General features: G+C 45.9%; 1 protein-coding gene and 1 pseudogene across 3 annotated transcripts in view; one reads left to right on the top strand and one right to left on the bottom strand.

The window, feature by feature from the left end:
- Nucleotides 1-253: 253 nt before the first annotated feature.
- PPM1G (protein phosphatase, Mg2+/Mn2+ dependent 1G) overlaps nucleotides 254-26,971 on the bottom strand; it is a 32,766-nt gene continuing 6,048 nt past the window's right edge. The window contains exons 2-10 of one of the 3 annotated variants that reach the window (XM_017340854.4): nucleotides 5,517-5,586; nucleotides 4,906-4,991; nucleotides 4,447-4,579; nucleotides 3,502-3,770; nucleotides 2,617-2,766; nucleotides 2,046-2,280; nucleotides 1,525-1,654; nucleotides 1,182-1,284; nucleotides 254-862 (exon numbers count right to left, since the gene is read on the bottom strand). In XM_017340854.4, the coding sequence (XP_017196343.1) occupies nucleotides 656-862; nucleotides 1,182-1,284; nucleotides 1,525-1,654; nucleotides 2,046-2,280; nucleotides 2,617-2,766; nucleotides 3,502-3,770; nucleotides 4,447-4,579; nucleotides 4,906-4,991; nucleotides 5,517-5,586 (1,383 nt within the window). In that variant the 3' untranslated portion in view covers nucleotides 254-655. Of the gene's footprint in view, nucleotides 863-1,181; nucleotides 1,285-1,524; nucleotides 1,655-2,045; nucleotides 2,281-2,616; nucleotides 2,767-3,354; nucleotides 3,771-4,446; nucleotides 4,580-4,905; nucleotides 4,992-5,516; nucleotides 5,587-26,971 lie in introns of all 3 variants that reach the window. The other 2 variants (XM_002709952.6, XM_089326642.1) reach the window with 2 other exon arrangements.
- LOC127485926 (5-cytosine rRNA methyltransferase NSUN4 pseudogene) lies at nucleotides 14,066-14,864 on the top strand (annotated as a pseudogene).

The following is a 26,971-nucleotide window of genomic DNA, read 5'->3' as shown; positions in this document are numbered from 1 at the left end:
ACTAGGAGTCGTTCCTGATTCCAGGAGGGGGTGAGGATGAGCTGACGTCAGGCGGCCGCAACTCACTTGGCAGAGCCGCAGTGCCTAGAGCACCCCTGGCCCCTACACACACGAGGGATGGGCGGGGAAACACACGCGCACACACACACACACGCACACACTCGTGTGCAGAGGCTCGCTACGTGCTCCCGATGGGGCTAAGTCTCAAGTCTGGGGCCACGGCAGCGGAGAAAGAAGGACACCACGGGCACGATTAGGTTTTGGCCTTTAGTCTGAAAAAGTGTTGATTGAAAGTGTACAACAGAGAGTGGGCGCAAGCGGCTGGGGACCATGGAGCCGCCAATAAAAAAGAATGTCCTTAAATAAAGTGTTCACAGAGTAAAAACCAGAACCGCCAGTCCTTCCCTCCAACACAACAGAGCACAGGCACAGAACCGGTGATGAGCCCAAAGGAGCGAGAGGCGGCCGGGAGGACAGCGGAGGCTCCCCGGCGGCCGTGTGGAGGAAGAGCCCTCTTTGGAATGGGCCGAGTAAAGCCACCCAGCTCCCCCTGCACACCTCACACCCACTGCTAAGGCTAAAGGAAAAAGACAAAACCCAGTCTCAGGTCCGGAGGGCTCAGAAACAGTCTAGGTGGGCAGGGTCCGCGTGGCTGCTAGTCCCGCTTGGCCTTCTTCTTCTTGTCGCTGCTGCCGTTTTCCTCAGCGCCCTCAGCGGAGAGCACTTCCTCCAGTTTCCGCTTGCCGCTCTCTGGCTGCAGCGCGGCTGTGTTCCGGGGCTTGAAGCAAATGATGATGCAGGTCATGTTGTCACACCCTGTACCATCCCCAGAAGTGTCGGGTGCCAGGCACTGATCCAGCAGCTACAAAAGGCACGGAATAGCTCAGCCACGGGGTCTGAACACTGTCCTGAGAACCCACAGTCTCCCAAGAGAGCTGGCCCTGCCGAGACAGGTGGCCGAAGGAGGGGAACGGGCAACAGGAAAGAGGGGAACTTGCTAGTTCATGAGGTGTATGGAAGACTCAGGATCCGGGAGAAGGGGAGGGATGTATGGAAGACTCAGGATCCGGGAGAAGGGGGAACTTTTTGGTCAGGGTCTGGTATCTGTCAGTAATTACTGATCCTGAGAAGAGAAGTTTAGCTATGCAGACCAGGGACCCTCTCTCTACCTTGGAACTCACCTCCTCCACAATGGATGACAATAACCGAAGTTCCCCATTTTCATCACGTTGGCTGATCTTTGATTGAATGAAGTCTACAACTTCTTGGCTGCTCATCACATTCCTGGGGCCAAAAAGGATAGAATCTTCTTCAGTCCCACCAAGGCACAGTAGAGAATGCGGAGAGACGCGGTGACCCAGGCCAATGGAAGCACCTACAGAAATTCTCCTCGACTCGGCCTTAGGTCTGGTGGTCTTGACTCACCAAGACGTCTGCCTGGGCTCTAATCCTACAACAGCTCTGAGCTCTACAAGAAATATCGCTGCAAAAAAAGGGATTTTAGGGCATTCTGCCAATGCTCACCAGATGCCGTCACAGGCAATGACCATGAACTCGTGGTCATCCGTGAGAGTCAGCACCTTGATGTCAGGAAGGGCTGAAATCATCTGCTCCTCAGGTGGCAGGTTCTTGTTTCTCTTGTAGAAGTGGTCTCCTGAAGTAAAGGAATGGTTGCTTGACCAGCAGCTGAAGGACTTCCCACAGACTAGTCTTTTCAGACAGGTCACACTTGCCACTGCCATTCATTCCCTTCTTTATCAGTTCCATCACCCAGTGGAACTATTTTCTAGTTTCTCTAGTTTCAGCCCTGTCATCAGGTTGCTGAACCTCAAATAAGTCTCTCACCTGTGTCTTCACAATCCAAAAGGTACTGAGAATAATGATACTTATCTTGGCTATTTCCCAGAGATATTTAAGGACAGAGGTAGCAAATATGGAAGTATTCTGAAAGGTACAAGAGCTATAAAGATTAAAGTTTGCTACTAAGTAGTCTGGACAGAAGGCAAGACCCCCAGAAGTCTTTCCCATAGTTTCATGGCCCTTACCAATGGCTCTGGAAAGGTTGAGGCCCCCGTTGACTCGCCCATCCATAGTAACCTTGCCACCAGCATTCTTGATGCGTGCTAGCTCCACTTCATCCTCCGGTTTGTGGTCATACGACATGTCTAAAGCTTTGCCAGCCTCAGACACCACACAGCGAGAGTCTCCTGCATTGGCTACAATCAACTGCTTCCCTCGTATCAGAGCCACCACCGCTGTTGTACCACTGTCAGAGCCAGGCTTAAGAGGAAGAAAGGGAGCATCATGGGAGTCTGCAGACATGAGTTCCTCACAGGTGCACCCCTGACCTATGCTTTCTCCTCTCACTGGGATACCCAAGATAATTTTAACAAACAAGAGAAAGACATTCCATCTTTCCAAAGACACCAGCAAGCTTCCTCCCTTTTCTGAAATAATTCTACCCAAAAGATTTATCATGTAGTTCCCCTTGGAGAATCTCTCATAACCACAAGTTTATTAAGATATCAAGGGGATCCCCCTACTCAAAATCAAAATCAGAGGATTCTTCCCTGCCTTTTGACCTCTTCAAATTTACCTTCTTCCCCACACACATACCTCCTCTTTGCCTTCCATCCCAGGCACCATCATCTCTTCCTCCTCTTCTTCCTCCTCCTCTTCATCCTCTTCAGCCTCCTCAGTGTCATCCTCATCTTCCTCATTCCTTGCCTCCTCACTGCTGTAGCCATCCTCTTCCTCACTGCATTCCTGCCAGGAGGAGGATCCCAGGCTGCTGAGACTGGGATGACCCCTGTTCTCCCTCAACCCCCACCCTAACTTGTACTCAGAACACCAAGAGGTCCTGACTGAGCACAGGTCCTCAAAAACACTGAAAGATACAACTGCATGATCAGGAGATCTGGGGAAGTGGGGAGGGCTAGGATGAGTGTAACACTTATCCTGAACTGGGCTTGGTACTCATTAGCATGAAGCCCTAGGAAAGGCCAGGGCTGCCAGTCAAAAGTACTTTCCAGGCAATATGATCAGAAAACAAATTGTATAGAGAAGGAAACACCCAAATATCCAAGGTAACACCTACTACCTTCTTGTTCTCTAAGACTGACAGGCCAGAACTAGATCTGTTTGTTACATTATTGACAAAAGACAAGGTAAGAGGGCTAAATGGTACTTGTGATGGTAGAGATAATGAATTCAAGAAGGCAGAAGTTTAGAGTACAGTGGGGTCTTGGGGGATGATGTCAAGAAAGGAGAAGGAAGAGAGCTGAAAGCTACGGATGGTGACCAAACAGGCCCTCTCTGCAACTTCAGCATCTGCTTGCCCTCACAGGCCCTTACCTCACTGTCTTCCTCTTCCTCCTCCGCCTCATCTGACTCATCCTCACTGTCCTCAAAGAACTTGGACTTAGCAACTCGAGGCAGCTTGTCGGAGGCTGAAGAGCAGGAAGGCCCAGCCTCACCAGTAGGAGTGCCAGGCTCACCAACCTGGCCTGCCTCAGTCCCATGTTCCGAGTTGGAGGAAAGGCCTGTGTGGGCCTTGGATGTGGGGCCATTTTCCTGTGAAGGAGTTTCCCTAGATGGGTCCTCGGGTCCTGCCTCCCCATTGAGGCCCTGGGACCCTGGTTCCTCGCCTGTCCCAGCTCCAGATTTGCTGTGGGGAGGGCCCTTGTGACAGTTCTGCCCGTAGCGTGTCAGCAGCTCTTCAATAGTCATGGTAGCCTCTTCATGCAGCAGTGCAGCCTCCTCATTGTCCACTGCGGGGAAGAGGCTAAATCAGAGCCCCCATGCCAGACTCCTCATGGGATCAGTCCCTCTCACTACGTCAATGGCCCTTGCAGCCTGAGTTCCAACTTCCCACAACCTCCCACTCCTACGCTTCTTCTTACTTACTGAGTCTCAGAGGACCATCCCATAGCTTCCTTCTCCTCCACAGACTTCTTTTGGTCCTTCCTCTTTTGTTCCTTCTTAATCAAAGGAACACTAGTTATCGTTTCCCCCCTCACCTCTCATTTGGTACTGTTAAGCTGGAAACCCTGTTTTAGCTGAGGATCCAGAAAGCCCACAATGCTAGTAGTCTAAGCCTCAGGCCCAGGCTTAATGGCTGGCTATTGGGTCTAAGCACTACTCTGGTCTAGAAAAAAAGGTCACATAAATAACAACAGGAACCAGGAAGACCCCATCACAATGACAAGAGATAATGTCTATAAAAATGCTTACAATTACACCAAAGGATGTATGCTAGCCACTCAACAAAAATTGTCGCCTTCCTTTTTAACCACGGGTAGTACATACCACAGGGCTCTTTAATGTAAGAGCTTCCCAGGGACCTACAAAGCCATCCTCTCTTAGAATTGATAAATAAACAATATATATTTAAGAACACTTCTTAAAAATGCTGAATTTCTTTCAGACAAGGGATGCCAAACTCACCATCATCTTCATCAGCTACTTTTTCTTTTTCATCCTCATCCTCAGTGGGTCGCCCTGCAATCTGTGCCAGCTCCTTAATGACTTCCTCAGTTGTCAGTTTGGCATCAATAGCCAAGAAAGCATCTTCTAAAGCCTGAATATAAACAGAACAGTATAAGGCGAATACAGGAGAAAACACAGTGGGTACCAAAAGAGCTGCCTACACAATAATCGTGGGCACAAAAGACAGGATGCAAATTAAGAGTGTGATCTGTCACACTAGGAGACACTAACAGGAAAAACAGTTCAGAGACCTGGCAATAATGAATTAGGCAGGTCTAAAAAAGACCCAAGTGTAAATAAGCTCATTTTAGGCAAAGAATTATTTAAGAAATACAGTAAGTAAGTTACAGTCAGGTACAGAAAGGAAGGAAGAGCCTCAGTTTGAAGCAAAGCAAAGCCTACACAGTGGAAACAGACCTTCTGTAGCTTGCCTTCCTTGTAGGCCTTCTGGTCTTTGATGATATCAGGAAGATATTTGGCACAGTACAAGGCAACTTCCTCTCCTAGAAGAAAGTTTAGGTCACCCAGAGCAGTGCTTTCCACACACAGAAAGTGATGTATTATAGCATCATACTGGAGTTAACTCTAAGGGTTGAGGAGATAAATAGCACAATGTTTGTGAAGTTCTAACCAGGAAAGTGGATTTCACCATCACCTTTTCCAGAGGTCCATTAATATGTCCCTTGTCTTTTCTTAAATATGTCCCTTGTCTTTTCTTACCTGTGCTTGCATACTTAGTTCTTCAGTGAAAATAAGATAAATGCTAATGTAGAAAGAAACTTTGCAGATTAAAACAAGGCCCGGTAAGATTATTAACCCATAAAATAAAAAGGAATGGCAGGATAAAAAAAAAAAAAAAAAAAAGAAAGAAAAAGAAAAAAAAAAGAAACAAACAACAACAAAAACCCAGCACCAGGCAGGAAATAATACCCAAGGGTCAGAACCCTGGAAAGCAAAAGAACAAAGGACCTGTTCTTGCCCTGTATTTAAGGTCCTGGAATGTTACCAGTGTGATCTACCGAAGTTACCTCCATGTCCATCGTAGACAGAAAACATGGCTGTCTCACTGTCCAGCTCAGGAATACAGTTGTGAGCATCCTAGGAAAAGAAAAGCATAATCAGCAAGTCTCAAAAGTCTGCATATTCCTTCTTGTGCACCTTAAGTCAGAAGAACCACTACTACCTTCACACCTTCATCTCACTAACCCTTAGATGGCCTCTATGGCCCAGAAATAAGACAAGGAAGGTGGGATGATAAAATAAGAAAAGAAGTATGGGGAGAAGGAAAGAGGAAACTGAAAGAGGCAAGGCAGGGGAGGGGAGGGAAGGGGGCAGGAGGGGACAGGCAGGTCTGCCTCTGTAATCTAGCAGCCTCTCCCTGGGAGATCTCAGTCCAGATGGCAGAACATCTGGCTGTGGAACTTAGACTTCCCTCTTTTGGATTTGTGGCAACTATGGGGAGTATTAAAATAAATGAACTTTAAAGTCACCTGAGACCTATTCTTTGAATAATCAGTGAACCTCACAGAAGAAAATGTTGGGAAGATAGCAAAAAGAGACCTGAGGACCTTACCCACTTGAAGTTAATAGGAGTCCTAAAACAGATTAAGTGAAAGCACCAGAAAAACAAACAAAACACCACCACCAAAAAAAAAAAAAAAAAAAAAATCACCTAAACAAATTCTTCCTCCCTTCTCTGAAAGCTTAACCACTGAAGATAACCTTCAAGCTAGGTGTGGATGTATCTACAAAGAATATTTTCCCAACAAACAACCCTGTTAAACTATAGTACTTAATACTCGTTAATTGGAATTTGCAACACCCTACACAGTCTTCTCACCTCCGAGACCTAAGTAGAAAAGACACCATTCAATGCCCAAGGCACAGCCTACCTGGCCACACCAACATTTTGGCAGGAAGGCTGAGCCAGATGAAATTCTTCTAATAAAATTGTGCCACCCCAAACTCATGCTCCAGGCTAAGCCAAAGTTCAACCACAACTGCCAGACCTTGGAAAAAGTCAGCTGAGCGTATCTGCTCCATCTTGGAAACAATCCAACCTTCCTTCAGGAACCACTGAGAAGGGCATATGAGTACCAAAATAAAGACATACATACACTTAAGTGAGATCACATACAACAAGTAGGAAGTACTTGGGAAAAAGAAAAAGGAAAACAATGGAGAATGGGGCTGGATTACAGAAAAGCAGAATGGAAATGGCCTAGGATACAACACAGGTACAAGTACACTAAACCTGTAAGAACCTGTACTTCATTAGTCACTGTCATGCTGTGAGTGTTCAGTTAGTTTCAACAAAAATAACTGTGTCACTTAATCTTGTTAATTTTATAGTCTGCTCACAACAGCCAGGACTGGGCCAGGCTAAAGCCAGGAGTCAGGAACTCAATCCAGGTTGTCTCCCATGTGGGTGGCAGAGAACCAACTACTTCAGCCTCCACCTACTGCCTCCCAAGGTGCATATTAGCAAAAAAGCCAAAAATGGAAGTGGAGCCAGGACTCGAACCCAGGGATTCCAATATGGCATGTGGGTGTCCCAAGTGATTTCTTAACTGCTGCAACAAATAGCCACACACCCATTCCAAGATTATTTTGTTAAAGAAAGCAAAGTACAAAACAACGTATATAGTAAATGCCTTTTGTGTAAAGGGAGCACAGGAATAGATTTCTTTTTTCACAATGTATTACAAGGATACAACAGCTAACCATGGGAAGGCTTAGCTATTCCAAAAGTAAATTAAATGCTTCTTTAAAAACTCAAATGTGGCCGGCGCCGTGGCTCACTAGGCTAATCCTCCGCCTGCGGCGCTGGCACACCGGGTTCTAGTCCCGGTCGAGGTGCCGGATTCTGTCCTGGTTGCCCCTCTTCCAGGCCAGCTCTCTGCTGTGGCCCGGGAGTGCAGTGGAGGATGGCCCAAGTGCTTGGGCCCTGCACCCCATGGGAGACCAGGAGAAGCACCTGGCTCCTGGCTTTGGATCAGCACGGTGCGCCGGCCAAAGTGCGCCGGCCGCAGCGGCTATTGGAGGGTGAACCAACGGCAAAGGAAGACCTTTCTCTCTGTCTCTCTGTCCACTCTGCCTGTCAAACAAACAAAGAAAAAACCTCAAATGTATTACTAAAAAGCTGAGAGGTGGTCTCAACTAATTTTACCTTTTTTTTATTTTTTTATTTTTGGAAGGATGGTAGCAACTGAGCCTTTCCTGGCCTGCACACTTCTCCAAATCATAGTTGTGCTCTCTCTCCTGAAACCACACTCTAACCAAACCATCTTCCTGACTTCCTTATTGTTACTCACGTGAATATATGATTGCGAAGCATTAAGACTCAGTCTCAGTGAACAGAAGAAAACAATAGATAACCTTATTAGTCATCAAAGAAATGAGCATTAAATTAGACAGCCTTTTGTGCAAAATCAGAATGATGAAACAAGATTACCAGGATCTAGGGTAATAAGAGTAAAGGTAAAGGGGCTCCACTGTGGCACAGAAGGCTAAGCCTCTGCCTGCAGTGCTGGCATCCCATATGGTGCTAGTTGTGTCCCGGCTGCTCCTCTTCCAATCTAGCTCTCTGGTCTGAGAAAGCAGTGAAAGATGGCCCAAGTGCTAGGGCCCCTGCATCCACATGGGAGACCCAGAAGAAGCTTTTGGCTACGGACTGGCCCAGTTCTGGCTATTGCAGCCCTCTGGGGAGTGAACCAGCAGATAGAAGGCCTTTTTCTCTGTCTCTAACTCTACCTCTCAAATAAACAAATAAAATCTTAATAAGAAAGGTACTCATTCTTATATCTTGGTTGACAGGAATATATAAATTAGTACAGTCTTCCTAGAGGGCAATTTGATAATATCTATCAAAATTTAATGTGCATACCCTTTGATCTAGTACTTTGACTTCAAAAAGTTTATTTTACACAAGGATACCAAGATAGGTATAAGAATATTCACTATATTATTTAATAATGAAAACAATTATAACCATCTAATTTCAAGGAAGAGATTACAAACAGTATATCCCTTCAATATATGCAGCTGTTAGAAATGATGATTATGGGGCTGGCGCTGTGGCACAGTGGGTTAAGGCCCCGGGTGCTCCACTTCTGATCCAGCTCCCCACTAATGTGCCTGGGAAAGCAGCAGAGGATGGCCCAAGTTCTTGGGCCCATGCACCCATGTGGGAGACCCAGAGGAAACTCCAGGCTCCTGGCTTCAGATTAGCTCAGCTTCAGCTCTGGCAGTTAGGGGAGTAAACCAGTGGAGGGAAGACCTCTCTCCGTAACTCTTTTTTTTTTTTTTTTTTTTTTTTTTTTAATTTTTTTGACAGGCAGAGTGGATAGTGAGAGAGAGAGACAGAGAGAAAGGTCTTCCTTTTGCTGTTGGTTCACCCTCCAATGGCCGCCACGGCTGGCGCGCTGCGGCCGGCACACTGCGCCGATCCGAAGGCAGAAGCCAGGTGCTTCCCCTGGTCTCCCATGAGGTGCAGGGCCCAAGCACTTGGGCCATCCTCCACTGCCTTCCCGGGCCACAGCAGAGAGCTGGCCTGGAAGAGGGGCAACCGGGACAGAATCCGGCGCCCCGACCGGGACTAGAACCCGGTGTGCCGGCGCCGCTAGGTGGAGGATTAGCCTAGTGAGCCGTGGCACCGGCAACGTAACTCTTTCAAAATGAATAAAACTTTTCATTTTGATACCCTGTTGGCTCAGTAACGCTCAAGATATCAACTGTTTTGACAAAATATAAAAAAAAAATAATAAAAAAAGAAATGGTGATTATGTGTTAATTTGGAAACCAGTTCACATTAAGCAATAAAAATACAGATCTGTATCAGTCTGGAAGATTACACACTGAACAGCAGTAGAGGGTAAAATTTGGGTAATAACTGTTTCTTACTTTTCAGCTTTTTTTGCTTTGTTTTATTTTAAGATTTACTGGGGTTGCCTCTGTGGCGCAGTGGGTTAATACCCTGGCCTAAAGCACTGGCATCCCATATGGGCGCCAGTTAGAGACCTGGCTGCTCTACTTCCGATCCAGCTCTCTGCTATGGCCTGGGAAAGCAGCAGAAGATGGCCCAAGTCCTTGGGCCCTGCACCCATGTGGGAGACCAAGAAGAAGTACCTGGCTCCTGACTTCAGATTGGCTCACCTCCGGCTGTTGCAGCCAACTGGGAGTGAACCATCAGATGGAAGATCTCTCTCCCTCTCTCTCTCTCTCTCTCTGACTCTCCTCTGTGGTGTAACTCTTTCAAATAAATAAATAAATCTTTTAAAAATAAAAAAAGATTTATTCATTTATTTGTATGGCTGGACCACAGAGATGCAGAGGCAGAGAGTCAGAGAAAGAGGTCTTCCATCTGCTGGTTCACTCTCCAAATAGCAGCAACAGCCAGAGCTGAGCTGATCTGAAGCCAGGAGCCTGGATCTTCATGTGGGTCTCCCACGTGAGTGCAGGGGCCCAAGCACTTGGGCCATCTTCCACTGCTTACCCAGGCCATAGCAGAAAGCTGGATCAGAAGTGGAGCAGCCAGGACTCAAACTGGCGCCTATATGGGATGCCAGCACCATATGCAGCAGCTTTATCTGCTATGCCATAGTGCCGACCTCCCTACTTTTCATTTTTTAAATTTTTGGTACAAGTCACATTTGTTTCATTTTGAATGGTAAGGACAACAAAACAAACTTATGAACCAACCTTGAGCTGCCTTCCCACCATAGACAGCTGTCCTCAATATCCAGCCAGTATCTCTGAGGGACTGATTCCAGGATACTTGGGATATCAAAATCTGCAGATGCTAAGCCCTTTATATAATAGCACAGTATTGACCTAGAACCAAGCACATTCTCCTCCATACTGTAACTCATCTTTAAATTACTTATAATGTCCAAAATAATATAAATGCTCTGAAAATCAATAGTTGTTATTCGGTTACTGTTTAGGAAATAATGAAGGGGCCGGGCCGGCGCCGTGGCTCACTTGGTTAATCCTCCACCTGTGGCGCTAGCATCCCATATGGGTGGCAGATTCTAGTCCTGATTGCTCCTCTTCCAGTCCAGCTCTCTGCTGTGGCCTGGGAAGGCAGTGGAGGATGGCCCAAGTGCTTGGACCCCTGTACCCGCATGGGAGACCAGGAGGAAGCACCTGGCTCCTGGCTTTGGATCGGTGCAGTGTGCCGGCCGCAGCACACTGGCCATAGCAGCCATTTCGGGGGTGAACCAATGGAAAGGAAGACCTTTCTCTCTGTCTCTCTCTCTCACTGTCTCTAACTCTGCCTGTCACCAAAAAAAAAAAAAAAAAAAAAAAAGGATGCTACCAAATATGTAAAAGCCTTTTGTAAACTTGAATTTGCTATTTAAATATTTTTCTGTTCTGATATTGATCATCTGGTTCACATTTTTCTTCTCAACCATTTAACTCAAAGAATGCTCATAACAGACATTACCTTCTCTACTTCTTGGTAATGCTGCGAAAGTGTATTATCAGGGCTGGCGCCATAGCGTAGCACATAAAGCCGCTGCCTGCAGTGCTGGCATCCCATATGGGCACCAGTTCCAGACCCAGCTGCTCCACTAAATCAAGCTCTCTGCTATAGCCTGGGAAAGCAGTAGAAGATGGCCCAAATCCTTGGGCCCCTGCACCTGCATGAGACCTGAAAGAAGCTCCTGGCTCCAGATCAGAGTAGCTCCGGCCGTTGCAACTCTCTGGGGAGAGAACCAGTGTATGCAAGAACTCTCTCTCTCTAACTCTGCCCTTCAAATAAATAAATAAATAAATCTTAGGAAAAAAAAAAAAAAACCCGGTGCATTATCTCTTGAAACTGCTCCATCTTCTCAAAACACTTTGATTTCCCCCTTTACATCTTTGTTCATAACCTTTAGCCCTTTCTCTTTCTCTGTCCCTTTCTAAGCCAGAGCCAAGTATTTCAACACTGTCTCCTAGCAATCTAGAAATACTTACTCAGCCTTGTATAACCCCATTGACTGTTTAATGTTCTGAATCAGAATCACTGAGGATGGCTACTCATAAAATATTATGATATTATGTTGAAACTGTGGTCATGGGACCAGCACTGTGGCATAGCAGGTAAAGCTGCCGCCTGCAGTGCCAGCATCCCATATGGGCGCCAGTTCAAGTCCCGGCTGCTCCACTTCTAATCCAACTTTCTGCTATGGCCTGGGAAGGCAGAAGACGGGCCAAGTCCTTGGGCCCCTGCACCCATGTGGGAGACCCAGAAGAAGCTCCTGGCTCCTGGTTTCGGATCAGAGCAGCTCCAGCCATTGTGGCCATCTGGGGAGTGAACCAGCAGATGGGAAGACTTCTCTCTCTCTGCCTCTGCCTCTCTGTAACTCTGCCTTTCAAATAAATAAATAAATCTTAAAAAAAGGAAAGAAAAGAAAGAAGAAGAAACTGTGGTTACTACTTACATTCAGCATCTCTCTCTCTCATTCTCTCTCTATATATTTAAATTTTATATTAACTCCTTTTTTTTTTTTTTTTTTTTTTTTTTTTTACAGGCGGAGTGGACAGAGAGAGAGAGAGACAGAGAGAAAGGTCTTCCTTTGCCGTTGGTTCACCCTCCAATGGCCGCCGCTGCCGGCGCGCTGCAGCTGGCGCACTGCGCCGATCTGAAGGCAGAAGCCAGGTACTTATCCTGGTCTCCCATGGGGTGCAGGGCCCAAGCACTTGGGCCATCCTCCACTGCACTCCCGGGCCACAGCAGAGAGCTGGCCTGGAAGAGGGGCAACCGGGACAGAATCCGGCGCCCCGACCGGGACTAGAACCTGGTGTGCCGGCGCCGCTAGGTGGAGGATTAGCCTAGTGAGCCGCGGCCCTGGCTATATTAACTCCTAAATACATATAACCAGTGGCAAATCTTTCCTATTCAATTCAAGTTCTCAATTCACTCTCAGCAAATGAACACACCTCTTAAGAACTATCTCATCTTCTCTATTCTAACTCAAAGTCTCCTTGGTAGTTTTAGCTTTATCTAGCCTGTCCCTTATTTCTGCTTCAAAAGCAATGTTTCACTCTCTTCCTAGAATGAATTTCATCTTAAACTCCTGAACTCAAGTCCTTCAAGGTCTTACTTCACAGAGAAGGCAATAACCTTAACAACACAATGCAAATAACCATTTGGTAGGCTTCATTCTCCCCAAATAATTGCAGAATTAAATAGTATAAACTGTAACAATCTTTCTCGGATTCTGTGAAGAACTGTGGTTACGTACCTCCAATTACTTGTTTCTACAGGATGGTCTTTCATCACTCCGCAGCCCTGGTAAACTCAGCGGTCTCCAAAACATCAAAGCTTTCCCTCCCGGTCTTATCTGTCAATGGAATCCTAACTCCCTCAGGTAACAGCTAACACCAGTCATCTTTAACTTCCTGCCTCCCACCATGCATCACTTAAGTCCTGCTGAGTTTTCCACGGTAGCTTTCATCATGTTGCTCCTGGATTACCTTGCTTCAAGGCACTCAGACATCATTCCTACCCATCTTTATGACTTAATCTCTTAACTCTCACTATTTCCCAATAGAAACTACTCCACTCTTGACACTGACACCCACCAAGCAAGGCAGTAGCATGCCCTCCTAGAATGTACTGTTTCTTTCCCCACTTTCTTCCTCATTTCTCCCTTCAGGTCCAGCTGAAGTCTCACCACCTCCAAGAGCCCTGTCCCAGCACCACCAGTGCTCTAACTCTTAGTATTTCTTGCGTCTGCCAACAATCTGGCACTTAGCAGATGCTGCTCTGTATTGTTATCATTGTATTACATGTATTACATTCACTGAGGTGAGAGAGTCTTAGCTCCAGAACTGGATCTGAACCAACATGAAAGCAAAGGCTGTATCAAATTTTTTTATAGCTCTGGGACCAAATACTATTTTTTACAACACATCAAGTCCTCCACATCTGCTTACAATGATAGTTCCCAGGTGCCTCAAAACTACCTTTAATAAGATACTGTCTTCACTGCCTACCCTAAACCCAGAGATATAACACAAGAACCACTCTGAGTGAAGGAGATGACTAAGAGCACACAGTCACCTCCGTCAAGGTTATGAGGTCTACCTTACTAAGCCACGTAACACATACAGCTCTCCTAACCTTTTAGACAACTATGCATCTGCATTAAGAAAGGGTTGGTTGTTATTCCTGATGTCAATCTGATAAGATGTTCCTGCATCCCAGGGCCAACCATTTAGATTTGCAATACACAATTTCACCTAAATCTTTACAAATAAAGATTAAAGACATGAATTTGCATGGAAGGAAATTACATTTTTGGGTTTAAAATTGTATGGATGCATGGATGCTGATATGGCTGCATCCATACCGAGATATGCTCAGGAGATGGTGAAAAATGTGGACTTTGTGACAGTCCCATGGAGACATCGAGGTAAGAAATGGGTTCGGTGAATTCTCCCTATCCCACTGCCCTGAGTTCTGGAACTTTTCTGAAATAACCCTCAACTCTGTGATTCTGAGCATTGTGGTGCCAGTCACTGCATGACTGAAGGCTGCCACAGAGCCCAAATTTCCTGCCAGTCAACTGGCTCTGCAGAATTTCAACATAACTGCGGCATGCAGTTTGGGGATCTTTGGCCATCTCTCCATGTCAGTCTCCTCTCAAAGCAGAAGTATGGTGCACTAGTCAATGACTGCTGCTTGAGATCATGCGAGTGCTAAGCTGGAGCAGATGAGTGCCAGGGACTTCCTGAATGAAGCCATCAACCCTGAGAATGACCAATCCACAAACCCACCCCCAGCCTCCTGGGTCTACAGTCCAAACCTTTGATGATGCACTTTTGTCAAAGGAGATGTCAATGCTTCTCTCCTGCCAGACTCGGCAACCTGGGTGTCACGGACTACTACCTCATGGATGCTGCTTCCTTGCTGCTTGTCCTGGCCTTTAGCTTGCAGCCTGGAGACACTGTGCTTGACTTATGTGTGGCCCCAGGAGGAAAGACACTAGCATTACTTCAAACTGGCTATTGCCACAATCTTGCTGCCAATGATGCATCCACTTACCAGACAGACTACAGAAGGTCCTTCAGAGCTACGAGTCTGAAGATATCAGGGATGGAGTTTGAGTTATCTCATGGGATGGCAGGAAGAGGGGAGAACTGGAGGGGAACAGCTATGACCAGGAGTGGGAGGTGCCAGCATTGTGGCAGTCAAACTACCACTTACAATGTTGGCAACTCTATCAGTATCAGTTCGAGTCTTCCAATCCAGCTTGTTGCTAATGTGCCTAGGAAGGCAGCAAAAGATGGCTCAAGTACTTGGGCTCCTGCCACCAATCTGGAAGATCTGGATGGAGTTTCTGGCTCCTGGTTTCTGCCTGACCCAACTGAAGCTATCTGGGGAATGAACTACCAAATGGAAAATTCTCTCTTCAAGTAAGTAAACATTAAAAAAACAGGAGTGCAGGTATATCATACAATATTTTTCATATTTAATTTTTTTAAAGAGTTTATTTATTTATTAGAAAGGCAGAGTTATAGATAGAGAGAGAGAGAGAAAGAGACAGAGATAAAGGCCTTTCATCCACTGGTTCACTCCCCAAATGGTCACAATGGCCAGGGCTGAGCCAATCTGAAGCCAGGAGCTTCTTCCAGGTCTCCCGAGTGGGTGCAGGGGCCCAAGCACTTGGGCCATCTTCTATTGCTTCTCCGGGCCATAGCAGAGAGCTGGATTGGAAGAGGAGCAGCCGGGACTAGATTGAGCACCCATATAGGATGCTGGTGCCACACTTGGAGGCTGAGCCTACTGCGCCACAGTGAGACCCTGAACATTTCTCATATAACAATGTATCATGGAGTTCATATCTAGTTAATTTTGTTTGATATTACAGTGGGTTGTGGCATCAGCATCTCATATCAGAGCACCAGTTTCTCTCTACTTCTACTTCTTCTTCTTCTTCTTCTTTTTTTTTTTTTTTTACAGGTAGAGTTATAGACAGTGAGAGAGAGAGACAGAGAAAAAGGTCTTCTTTCTGTTGATTCACTCCCCAAATGGCCACCACTGCCGGCGCTGCGCCGATCCGAAGCCAGGAGCCAGGTGCTTCCTCCTGGTCTCCCATGCGGGTGCAGGAGCCCAAACACTTGGGCCATCCTCCACTGCCCTCCCAGGCCACAGCAGAGAGTTGGACTGGAAGAGGAGCAACCAGGACTAGAACCCAGTGCCACAGGCAGAGGATTAACCAAATGAGCCACAGCGCCAGCCCTCACTCTACCTCTGATTCAGCTTCCTGCTAATGAACCTGGGAAAGCAGCAGAAGATGGCCCAAGTGTCTGAGCCCCTGCCACCCACATTGGATACTTGGATGGAGTTCCAGACTCCTGACTTCAGCCTGACCCAGCCTTGATAATGGCAGCCAGTTGGGGGAGTGAACCAACAGCTGGAAGATCTCTCTGTGTATAAACTTTGCCTTTCAAATAACTAAACCTTAAAAAACAAAACAAAAAAATAAACCTCCCTCTCTGACCTTTACTTCCATTACCACATTTCCTTCTCCAATTCTGACTCCCTCTTTCCTTATTATTTTATTTTTTATTTTTATTTTTTTTTAATTTTTTTGACAGGCAGAGTGGACAGTGAGAGAGAGAGACAGAGAGAAAGGTCTTCCTTTGCCGTTGGTTCACCCTCCAATGGCCGCCGCGGCCGGTGCGCTGCGGCCGGCGCACCGTGCTGATCCGATGGCAGGAGCCAGGAGCCAGGTGCTTTTCCTGGTCTCCCATGGGGTGCAGGGCCCAAGCACCTGGGCCATCCTCCACTGCACTCCCGGGCCACAGCAGAGAGCTGGCCTGGAAGAGGGGCAACCGGGACAGAATCCGGCGCCCCGATCGGGACTAGAACCCGGTGTGCCGGCGCCGCTAGGCGGAGGATTAACCTAGTGAGCCGCGGCGCCGGCCCCTCTTTCCTTATTAAAAAAAAAACAAACAAACAAACAAACAAAAAACCTGGGGCTGGTGCTGCGGCATAGAGGTAAAGTTGTCACCTGCAGTGCCAACATCCCATATGTGTGTTGGTTCAAGGCCCAGATGCTCTACTTCCAATCCAGCTCTTTGCTATACCTAGAAAAGTAGAAGATGGCCCAAATCATTGGGATCTTCCACCTGTGAGGGAGATCTGGAAGAAGCTCTAGGCTCCTGGCTTCAGATCAGTTCAGTTCTGGCCATTGCAGCAATTTGGGGAATAAACCAGTAGATGGAAGACCTCTCTCACTCTCTCTCTCTCTGCCTCTGCCTTTTAAATAAAATAAATATTTTTAAAGAATCTAAAAAGCTTAAAAATAGTTTCAGAAAAAACAACAACAAAAAAATCAGGAGCAGTCATTTAGTCTAATTACTGTGACCCCTACAACCTTCATCAATGTCTAGATTCATTCAGTAAGCAGCTCTGGCTCTTGGACTTCACTTCCTGCTAATGCAGATCCTGGGAGGCAACAGTGAGGAGTCAAGTGTCTGGTTTCCCACCACCTACCTGGGAGACTGGATTATATTCCTGGCTCCTAGCTTTGACCTTGGATCAGCCCCAGCCAACTGCACACATTTAGGGAATGAAATGGCAGATTGGAGCATTGTCTCTCAAATAAATAAAATAAAAATTAATAAAGCAGAGGAGGAGGATGGCCCAAATCCTTGGACTCCTGTACTCACGTGGGAGACCCAGAAGAAGCCCCTGGCCCTTGGCTTTGGCCTGGCCCAGCCCGGCCCAGCCCAGCCCTGATCACTGTGGCCATTTGGGGAGTGAACCAGCGCATGGAAGATCTTTCTCTGTAACTCTGCCTTTCAAATAAATAAAATCTTTTTTAAAAAAAATAATGAAACTAATAAGCAGTCAGTATTATGGAAATGGAGAGGAATCTTTTCCTTCTTTTACCCACCTATGGGATTCTTGTTCCTAGTTTGGGGAAGGGTAACAAATGTCTTGGGTATGCAAAGAATAATAATAGAAAAATGGTTAATAATAAAAATTAATTTCCTTTCTGGAACATTAATTTTATAAATGATTATTATAATATCATCTTGCTACGTTCTTATATCATTTTTAAAAAAAGATTTTATTTTTTGGAGCCGGCACTGTGGCACAGCAGGTAGAACCGCCGCCTGCAGTGCCGGCATCCCATATGGGCACCAGTTCAAGACCTGGCTGCTCCACTTCTGATCCAGCTCTTTGCTATGGCCTGGGAAAGCAGCAGAAGATGGCCCAAGTCCTTGGGGCCCTGCACCCGCGTGGGAGACCCAGAAGAAGCTCCTGGCTCCAGACTGGTGCAGCTCTGGCTGTTGTGGCTAACTGGAGAGTGAACCAGAGGACGGAAGACCACTTTCTCTGCCTAACTCTGACTTTCAAATAAATAAATAAATCTTAAAAAAAAAAAAAAAAAAAAGATTTTGGCCGGCGCCGCGGCTCACTAGGCTAATCCTCCGCCTGCGGCGCCGGCACACTGGGTTCTAGTCCCGGTCGGGGCACCGGATTCTGTCCCAGTTGCCCTTCTTCCAGGCCAGCTCTCTGCTGTAGCCAGGGAGTGCAGTGGAGGATGGCCCAAGTGCTTGGGCCCTGCACCCCATGGGAGACCAGGAGAAGCACCTGGCTCCTGCCTTTGGATCAGCGTGGTACGCCGGCTGCAGCGCGCCAGCCGCGGCGGCCATTGGAGGGTGAACCAACGGCAAAGGAAGACCTTTCTCTCTGTCTCTCTCTCTCTCTCACTGTCCACTCTGCCTGTCAAAAAAAAAAAAAAAAGATTTTATTTATTTATTTGAAAGGTAGAGTTACAGAGAAGCAGAGACAGAGACAGAAAGAAAGGGTCTTCCATCTGCTGGTTTACTTCCCAGATGGCCACAATGGAGCTGAGCCAACCCAAAACCAGCAGCTTCTTCCAGGTCTCCCACGTAGGTGCAGGGGCCCAAGGACTTGGATCACCTTCTACTGCTTTCCCAGGCCATAGCAGAGAGCTGGATCAGAAGTGGAGCAGCCGAGGCTCAAATCAGTGTCCATATGGGATGCCAGCACTGCAGGTGGCAGCTTTAACTGCTCTGCCACAGCGCCGGCCCCTGTTCTTACATCTTTAGGAAAGATACTGTAGTAGCTTTAAGCCTCTGTATGGCTCAAAAGCATTTGAATTATTTTCCCCGAATTTTACTACCTGGTCTAGTGCCCACAGAAGTGAAATCATTTCTGATCACTCATATGTCCAAGGATTTTCTTGCAATTGGACTGATAACTCATTTTCCAAGAGTTTTGACATCATTTAGGAGATTCTTCTTGCGCATGGAGGCTGCTCCGATTCCAATTAATCATTCATAAAAGGGACCAGCATTGTGGCGCAGCAGCATACCTGGCCTGTAGCGCCGGCATCCCCTATGGGCACTGGTTCAAGACTAGGCTGCACCACTTCCGATCCAGCTCTCTGTTATGGCCTGGGAAAGTAGTAGAAGATGGCCCAAGTCCTTGGGCCCTTGCACCCACGTGGGAGACCCGGAAGAGGCTCCTGGCTTCAGATCAGTGCAGCTCCAGCCATTGTGGCCAACTGGGAAGTGAATCATCGGATGGAAGACCTCTCTCTCTATATATATATACCTCTCCTCTCTCTGTATAACCCTGACTTTCAAATAAATAAATAAATTTTTTAAAAAATCATTCATAAAAGTGCAAACAACCAATTCATACCCATTAGGATGACTATCATCAAAAAAGTCAGACAATAACTATTGGAAGAACATGGAAAAATCAGAACCTTTATGTGTTATTGGTGGGATTGTAAAATTATATACTCACTGTGGATAACAGTATAATAGCACCTCAAAAAAAACCAAAAAACAAATTAGGGGCTGGTATTTTTGTGTAGCAGGTTAAGCTACCACCTGCGATGCCAACACACCATATGGGTAGCAGTTTGAGATCCAGTTGCTCCATTTCTGATCCAGCTCCCTGCTAATGGGCCTGGGAAAGCAATGGAAGATTACCCAAGTCCTGGGGCCCCTACAACCACATAGGAGACATAGAAGTAGCTCTGGGCTTATGGCTTTGGCATAGCTCCAGCCACTGTAGCCATCTGGGGAGCTAACCAGCAGATGGAAGATCTTTCCCCACCCCTTTTTTTTAAATAAAGGACAGAGCCAGCGCCGCAGCTCACTAGGCTAATCCTCCGCCTTGCGGCGCCGGCACACCGAGTTGTAGTCCTGGTTGGGGCACCGGATTCTGTCCCGGTTGCCCCTCTTCCAGGCCAGCTCTCTGCTGTGGCCAGGGAGTGCAGTGGAGGATGGCCCAAGTGCTTGAGCCCTGCACCTCATGGGAGACCAGGATAAGTACCTGGCTCCTGCCATCGGATCAGTGCGGTGCGCCGGCCGCAGCGCGGCAGCCACTGGAGGGTGAACCAACGGCAAAGGAAGACTTTTCTTTCTCTCACTGTCCACTCTGCCTGTCAAAAAATAAAATTTAAAAAAAAAAAAAAAAAAAAAAGGACAGAAGGCAGAAGGGCCTGCTGGGTGCCTCCAGCCCTTTTTATTTTTATTTGTTTTTTTTTTTTTTTTTTTTTTTTTTTTTATTTGAGAGGTAGAGACAGAGAGAAATATCTTCCTTCTGTTGGTTCACTCCCCAAAAGGCCACAACAGCTGGAGCTGCGCTGATCTGAAGCCAGGAGCCAGGTACTTCTTCCTGGTCTCCCATGCGGGTTCAGGGACCCAAGCACTTGGGGCATCATCCACTGCTTTCCCAGGCCATCGCAGAGAGCTGGATTGGAAGAGGAGCAGCCGGGACTAGTATTGCACCCATATGGATGCCAGCACTGCAGGCAGAGGATTAATGTACTGCATCACGGCGCCGGCCCCAGAAGATTTTTTTTTGTCTCTGTCTCTCCCTCTCTCTCTGTAACTCTGCCTTTCAAATAAACAATAAATCTTAAAAAATAAAATAAAATAAAATCGCCATACAAAGCAACAATTCTACTTCTGGGTATATAACCAAAGGAATTAAAAACAAGATCTCTAAGAGATGCTTGTATACCTGTGTTCACAGCATCATTATTCACAACAATCCAAAAGTAAAAGCAACAAGTATCCATTGATGGATGAATGGATACCCAAATGAGGTATATTCACATAATGAACTATCATTCAGAAAATTCTGATACATGGATGAACCCTGAGTACACTATGTTATGTGAAATCAGCCACAAAAAGATAATTACTATATGACTCCACTTACATGAGGCAATTGGAGTAGTCAAAATCACAGAGACAGAAAGCAGAATAGTGGGTGATAAGGTTCTGGGAAGAAAAGGAATTGGGTTTTATCAATATGTAGTTTCAGTTTTATAAGACAAAAAGAGTTCTGGAGATTGGTTGCATGGTGTGAATATACTTAACACTTCGGAACCATATGCTTTAAAATGATTAATACAGTAAATTTTGTAGTATATGTATTTTAGCACAATAAAATACACACACAACTTTCCACAAAGAGAAGCCCAGGCACAAGTGGCTTCGCTGGTGAATTTCATCAAATAGCTGAAGAAAAATTAATACAGTCATCTCTCTGTATCCCTGAGTTCTGTATCCTCAGGTTCCACATCTGTGGACTTGCCTCAATGAACTACAGATTGAAAAAAATTTTTTAGGGGTTGGCACTGCAGTGTAGTGGGTTGAGCCTCCATCTGTGGCGCCAGCATCCCATATGCACGACAGTTCGAGTCCTGGCTGCTCCTCTTCTGATCTGGCTCTCTGTTATGGCCTGGGAAAGCAGTGGAAGATGGCCCAAGTGCTTGGGCCCCTGCACCAACATGGGAGACCCACAGGAATTTCCTGTATTCAGATCAGCCCAGCTCTGGCCGCTGGGGCCATTTAGGGAGTGAACCAGTGGATGGAAGACCTTTCTCTCTGTGTCTCCCTCTATCTGTTTGTGACAATATCTCCAAATAAATGTCATTAAAAAAAAAAGAGAGAGAAAGAATTTTTAGCTGCTTCTATACTGATCATGCAGACTTTTTTGTTATTATTTATTATCCAGGGCAGTATTAATATTGTATTAGGTATTACAAGCAATGAAGAGGGTAGTTAACATATACAGGAGGATGTACATAAGTTATATATAAATACTATGTCATTTTTACGTCAGGGACTTGAGCACCTGCAGGGAGTTCTGGACTCAATCCCCATAAATACCAAGAGACAACTGTATCAATTCTTCACAAACTCTTCCAAAACAGAAAAGAAGCAATACTTTCCATCCCATTCTATGAGGCCAGTATCACCAACACCAAAATCAGACAAACATCCCACAAAAAAACGATAAATACCTCTTATGGATAGACACAAAAACCCTCTTAACAAAATAGTGGCAAAACAAATCTAGCAAAACATAAAAAGGATTATGCACAATGATCAAATGAATCAACACTCTAGGAATAAAAAGAAACTTCCTCAACCTGATAGTATGCATCGACAAAAAACCCACAGTTAACATCTAACTCAATGGTGAAAGATTGGAAGTCTTCCCCGTAAGATTAAGAACAAGATGAGGACATCTGCTTTCATCACTGTGGCTCAACATTGCACTGGAGGTTCTAGCCAAGGCAGTTAGGAAAGAAAAAGAAATAAATGTCATTTAGATTTGGAGGGAGTAAGTAACAGGAGTAGTATTATTTGTAGATAACAATCTTATATGGAGAAATCCCAAGAAATCAACTAAAATCCACACTGGAACTAAGTAACAAGTTCAGCATGGCTGCAGGGCACAAGACCAATACACAAAACTCAACAATAACTATTCAAGAATGCTTTTAAGAAAACAAACCCATTTATAATAGCATCAAAAAGAAAACAGGCCAGCGCTGTGGTGTAGTGGGTAAAGCTACCATCAGCGGCACCGGCATCCCATACGGGTACTGGTTCAAGTACCGGCTCCTCCACTTACAATACAGCTCCCGGCTGATGTGCCTAGGAAAGCAGTGGAGGATGGCCCAAGTGCTTGGGCCCCTGCACCCAGTGGGAGAACCAGAAGAAGCTGCTGGCTCCTGGCTTCAGATCAGTCCTGTTATAGCAATTTGGGGAGTGAACCAGCGGGTGGAAAATCTCTCAGTCTCTCTCTCACTCTGTAACTCTGCCTTTCAAATAAACAAATCTTTAAAAAAAAAAAAAAAAAAAAACGGGGCTGGTGCTCTGGCATAGTGGGCTAAGCCTCTGCCTGCGGCTCTGGAATTCCATATGGGCGCTGGTTTATATCCTGGCTCTGCTCCTCCGTCAAGCCTGGGAAAGCAGTACAAGATGCCCCAAGTACTTGGGCCTCTGTGCCCACGTGGGAGACCTAGAAGACACTCCTGGCTTTAGAATGGCTCAACTCCGGCCATTACAGCCATCTGGGAAGTGAACCAGTGGGTGGGAAGACCGTTCTCTCTCTGTCTCCCTCTCTCTGTAATTCTACCTGTCAAATAAATAAATAAATCTTTCTTTTAAAAAAGTTAAAAAACTTTGAGCCTTATTTCCAATTAAAAAAAAAAATCAGGAACGTATTTACTAACAGAAATAAAACATGATCTTTGAAAATTTCAAAACATTGCTGAAAGAAAATAAAGACCTAAATAAAATGGAAAAGAAGTTCATGTTCATCAACCAGAAGACTTAATACTGTGAAGATGCTAATACTCCCCAATAAATGTACAATCTCTATCAAAATCCCAGATAGCCTAGGACCAGTGCCGTGGTACAGGTTAAACTGCTGCTTCAGACACTGGCATCCCTGATCAGAGTGCTAATTCAAGTCCTAGCTGTTCCACTTCCAATCCAGTGCCCCGCTAAAGTGCCTGGGAAAGCACTGGATAATGGCTTGAGTCCCTGCCACCTACATGGGAATCCCAGTTGGAGTTCCTGGCTCTTGGCTTTGACATGGCCCATCCTGCTGTGGCCATTTGGGGACTGAAACATCAGATGAGAGATCTCTTTCTGCAGAAATTGACAACTTAACCCTAAAATTCATATGGAAATATAAAGGTCTCAGAAAAGCAGAAATATAAAACATAACAAATTTCGAAGAATTATACTTCTCAACTTTAAAACTTACTACCAAGATAGTGTGATAATCACATAAAAACATCTACATCAAAGAAATGGAACTGACAGTCCAAAAATAAACCTTCAAACTTATGGTCAATTGATCTTCAACAATAATGTCATGATAATTCAAGGGGAAAAGAATAGTCTTTTTTTTTTTAAGATTTACTTATTTTTTATTTGAAAGTCAGAGTTATACAGAGAGGAGAGTCAGAGAGAGAGAGAGACAGAGAGAGAGAGAGAGAGAAAGGTCTTCCATCCGATGGTTCACTCCCCAACTGGCTGCAACGGCCGGAGCTGGGCCCATCCGAAGCCAGGAGCCAGGAGCTTCCTCCAGGTCTCCCACGTGGGTGCAGGGGCCCAAGGGCTTGGGCCATCCTCTTACTGCTTTCCCAGACCATAGCAGAGAGCTGGATCGAAAGAGGAGCAGCCAGGACTAGAATTGGCACCCATATGGGATGCTGGCGCTTCAGGCCAGGGCATTAACCTGCTGCGCCACAGCGCCGGCCCTAGAATAGCCTTTTTTTTTTTTTTTTTTTTTTTTAAAAAAACAGGCAGAGTTAGACAGTGAGAGAGAGAGACAAAGAGAAAGGTCTTCTTTCCGTTGGTTCACTCCCCAAACGGCCACTATGGCCGGCATGCCGCGCCAATCCGAAGCCAGGAGAAAAGCGCTTCCTCCTGGTCTCCCAAGCGGGTGCAGGGCCCAAGCACTTGGGCCATCCTCCACTGCCTTCCCGGGCCACAGCAGAGAGCTGGACTGGAAGAGGAGCAACCGGGACAGAACCCAGCACCCCAACCGGGACTAGAACCTGGGGTGCTGGCACCGCAGGCGGAGGATTAGCCTAGTGAATAGTCTTTTTAATTATCCTAGAATAGTCTTTTTAACAATTGGTTCTGGGAGGACTAGAGATCTACATGCAAAGAATGAAACTGGATCACTTCCTTAACACCACACACAAATATTAACTCAAATTAGTTCTTAAATTCAAGAGCTAAAACTACAACACTCTTAGATGAAAACCTAAGAGTAAACTGTTATGACTTTGGGTTAGGCAAAGCTTTTTAAAAGCTGTAACTCTGAAAACACAAGATACAAGAAAAAAATAGAAAAATTGGACTTCCATCAAAATCAAAAACATTTTTGCTCCAGAGACCATCAAGAAAATGAAAAGGTAAGCCACAAATAAGAAAATATTTACAAACCATATGATAAATATTTGTATTCAGAATATATAAAGAACCTTTACAATCAATAAAATGACAAAGAAACAATCCAATTAAAAAGGGACAAAAAGGGCGGGCATTTGGCCTAGCAGTTAAGACATCTGTCAGGATGCTTGCATCCCACATCAAGTGCCTACATTCAGAGTCCTGACTCTGCTCCCAGTTGCAGCTTTCTGCTAATGTAGACTCTGGAAAGCAGAAGGCAATGGCTCAAGTAGTTGGGTCCTTGCCACCCACACGGGAGCCCTGGATTGAGTTCCAATCCATTACAGGTATTTGGGGAGTGAACCAGCAGGTGAACATTCTCTTCCTCTTTCTCCATTTTTCCCTCCAAATAAATAATTTTTTAAAAGAAATGGATAAAGCATCTAAATAGACTTTTCTCCAAAGAAGACACACAAAAGGTCAATAAGCACACAAAAAGATGCTCAACCATCATTATCTATGAGGAAAACACAAATGAAGTCCACAATGAGATCATTTCACTCCAATAGAATGGCTATTATAAAAGTGCAGGGAAAACATGAGAAATTAAAGCTGGTGGATATGTAAAACGGTTTGGCCACTTTGGAAAAGTTTAGTAGTTCCAATGTTAAACAAGTAGTTACCACATGACCCAGTCTGAGAGAGGGAAAAAATGAACTTTTTCCCTACTCTACTACAACACAAAATACTTGCGTGCCCTCCAATGTGTGAGTTTTCTCCACACATCAAGCAAGTTTCCTTCAGCAGCAGACACCAGCTGGACACCCATTAACACAATTTTATTCTGATACTACCCACCTGGAGATAGTTTCTGGTCCCACAGACTGACGGCCCAGTCCCTCAAGACAGCCTCTCCCTTCTGATGCCAATCACAACCCCCAGGTTTTTCACCTGTGCTTTGGACCAATTAGCTATAAACCGGGGTTCCCACTCTCCCTTTCTCAAGTTCAATTACCTTCCTAGAGTGGCTCACAGAATTCAAAGAAACACTTAACTTTACCAGTTTATTGCAAAGGCTATTACGAAGAACACAGATGAAAAGATCCATAGAGTAAGGGATGTGGCAAGGGAAGGGTAGCATCCATGCCTCTGGGTGCCACCCTCCAGGAACCTCTGCAAGTTCAACTATCAGGAAGCTCCCTGAACTATCCTTTCTGGGTTTTATGGAAGCCTCATTACATAGTCATAACGGATTAAATCACTGGCCATGAGTGATAAATCCAACCTTCAGCCCCTCTTCCCTGCCTGGAGGTTTGAGGGTGCACTCAAAGTCCCAACCTTCCTATCACGCCTTGATCATTGCTGTGACCAGCCCTCCTGAAGGTGCACAGGAGCTGTCAGCTACCATTCAATTCATTAAATTATAAAAAAGATACATTAGTGGGGACCGATGCTGTGGCACTGTGGGTAAAGCTGCACCACCTGCAGTGCCGGCATCCCATATGGGCGCTGGTTTGAGTCCCAGCTGCTCCACTTCTGATCCACCTCTCTGCTATGGCCTGGGAAGGCAGAAGATGACCCAAGTCCTTGGGCCTCTGCACCCACAGGGGAGACCCAGAAGAAGCTCCTGGCTCCTGGCTTTGGATTGGTGCAGCTCCAGCTTTTGTGGCCATCTGGGGAGTGAACCAGCAGATGGAAGACCTCTCTCTGCCTCTAACTCTGCCTTTCAAATAAATAAATAATATTGACACACACATATTAGGGGGCTGCCCAATGGGTTAACAGCCAGGGCCAGTTTGTGCCAGCTTGGAGTGGCGGCTGCTGATCCCGCTCCCTGCTAACACACCCAGGAAAGCAGCAGGATATGGCCTGAGTACCTGGGCTCCTGCCACCCATGCTGGCGACCGGGATTGCATTCTGGGCTCCTGGTCTGAGCTTGGCTCAGCCCTGGCCATTGCAGCCATTTGGGGAGTCAATCAGCAGATGAAAGTTCTCTGTCTCTTGTTGCTCTGCCTTTCAAGTAAGTAATAAATCTTTTTATAAAATGAAAAAGACACATCACTTTGGGGACTCCAAGAATTTTAAAAGTTGTATGCCAATAGACAAAAATCAACCCTATTTTACAATATCATTCCCAGGAAAACCACTCTATGTATACAGTTCAGAGAAATGAGGGCACAGGTCCATATAAAGACTTGTACATGAATGTTCACAGCATCATTATTCACAATAGCCAAAATGTGGAAATTCACATGTTGATCAGAACAGTGGGGAA

This window comes from Oryctolagus cuniculus, chromosome 2 (assembly GCF_051225735.1).
Source record: "Oryctolagus cuniculus isolate XC-2025 breed Fujian yellow rabbit chromosome 2, ASM5122573v1, whole genome shotgun sequence".
NCBI classification, from domain to species: domain Eukaryota; kingdom Metazoa; phylum Chordata; class Mammalia; order Lagomorpha; family Leporidae; genus Oryctolagus; species Oryctolagus cuniculus.
This window is presented reverse-complemented; position numbering and strand designations above follow the sequence as displayed.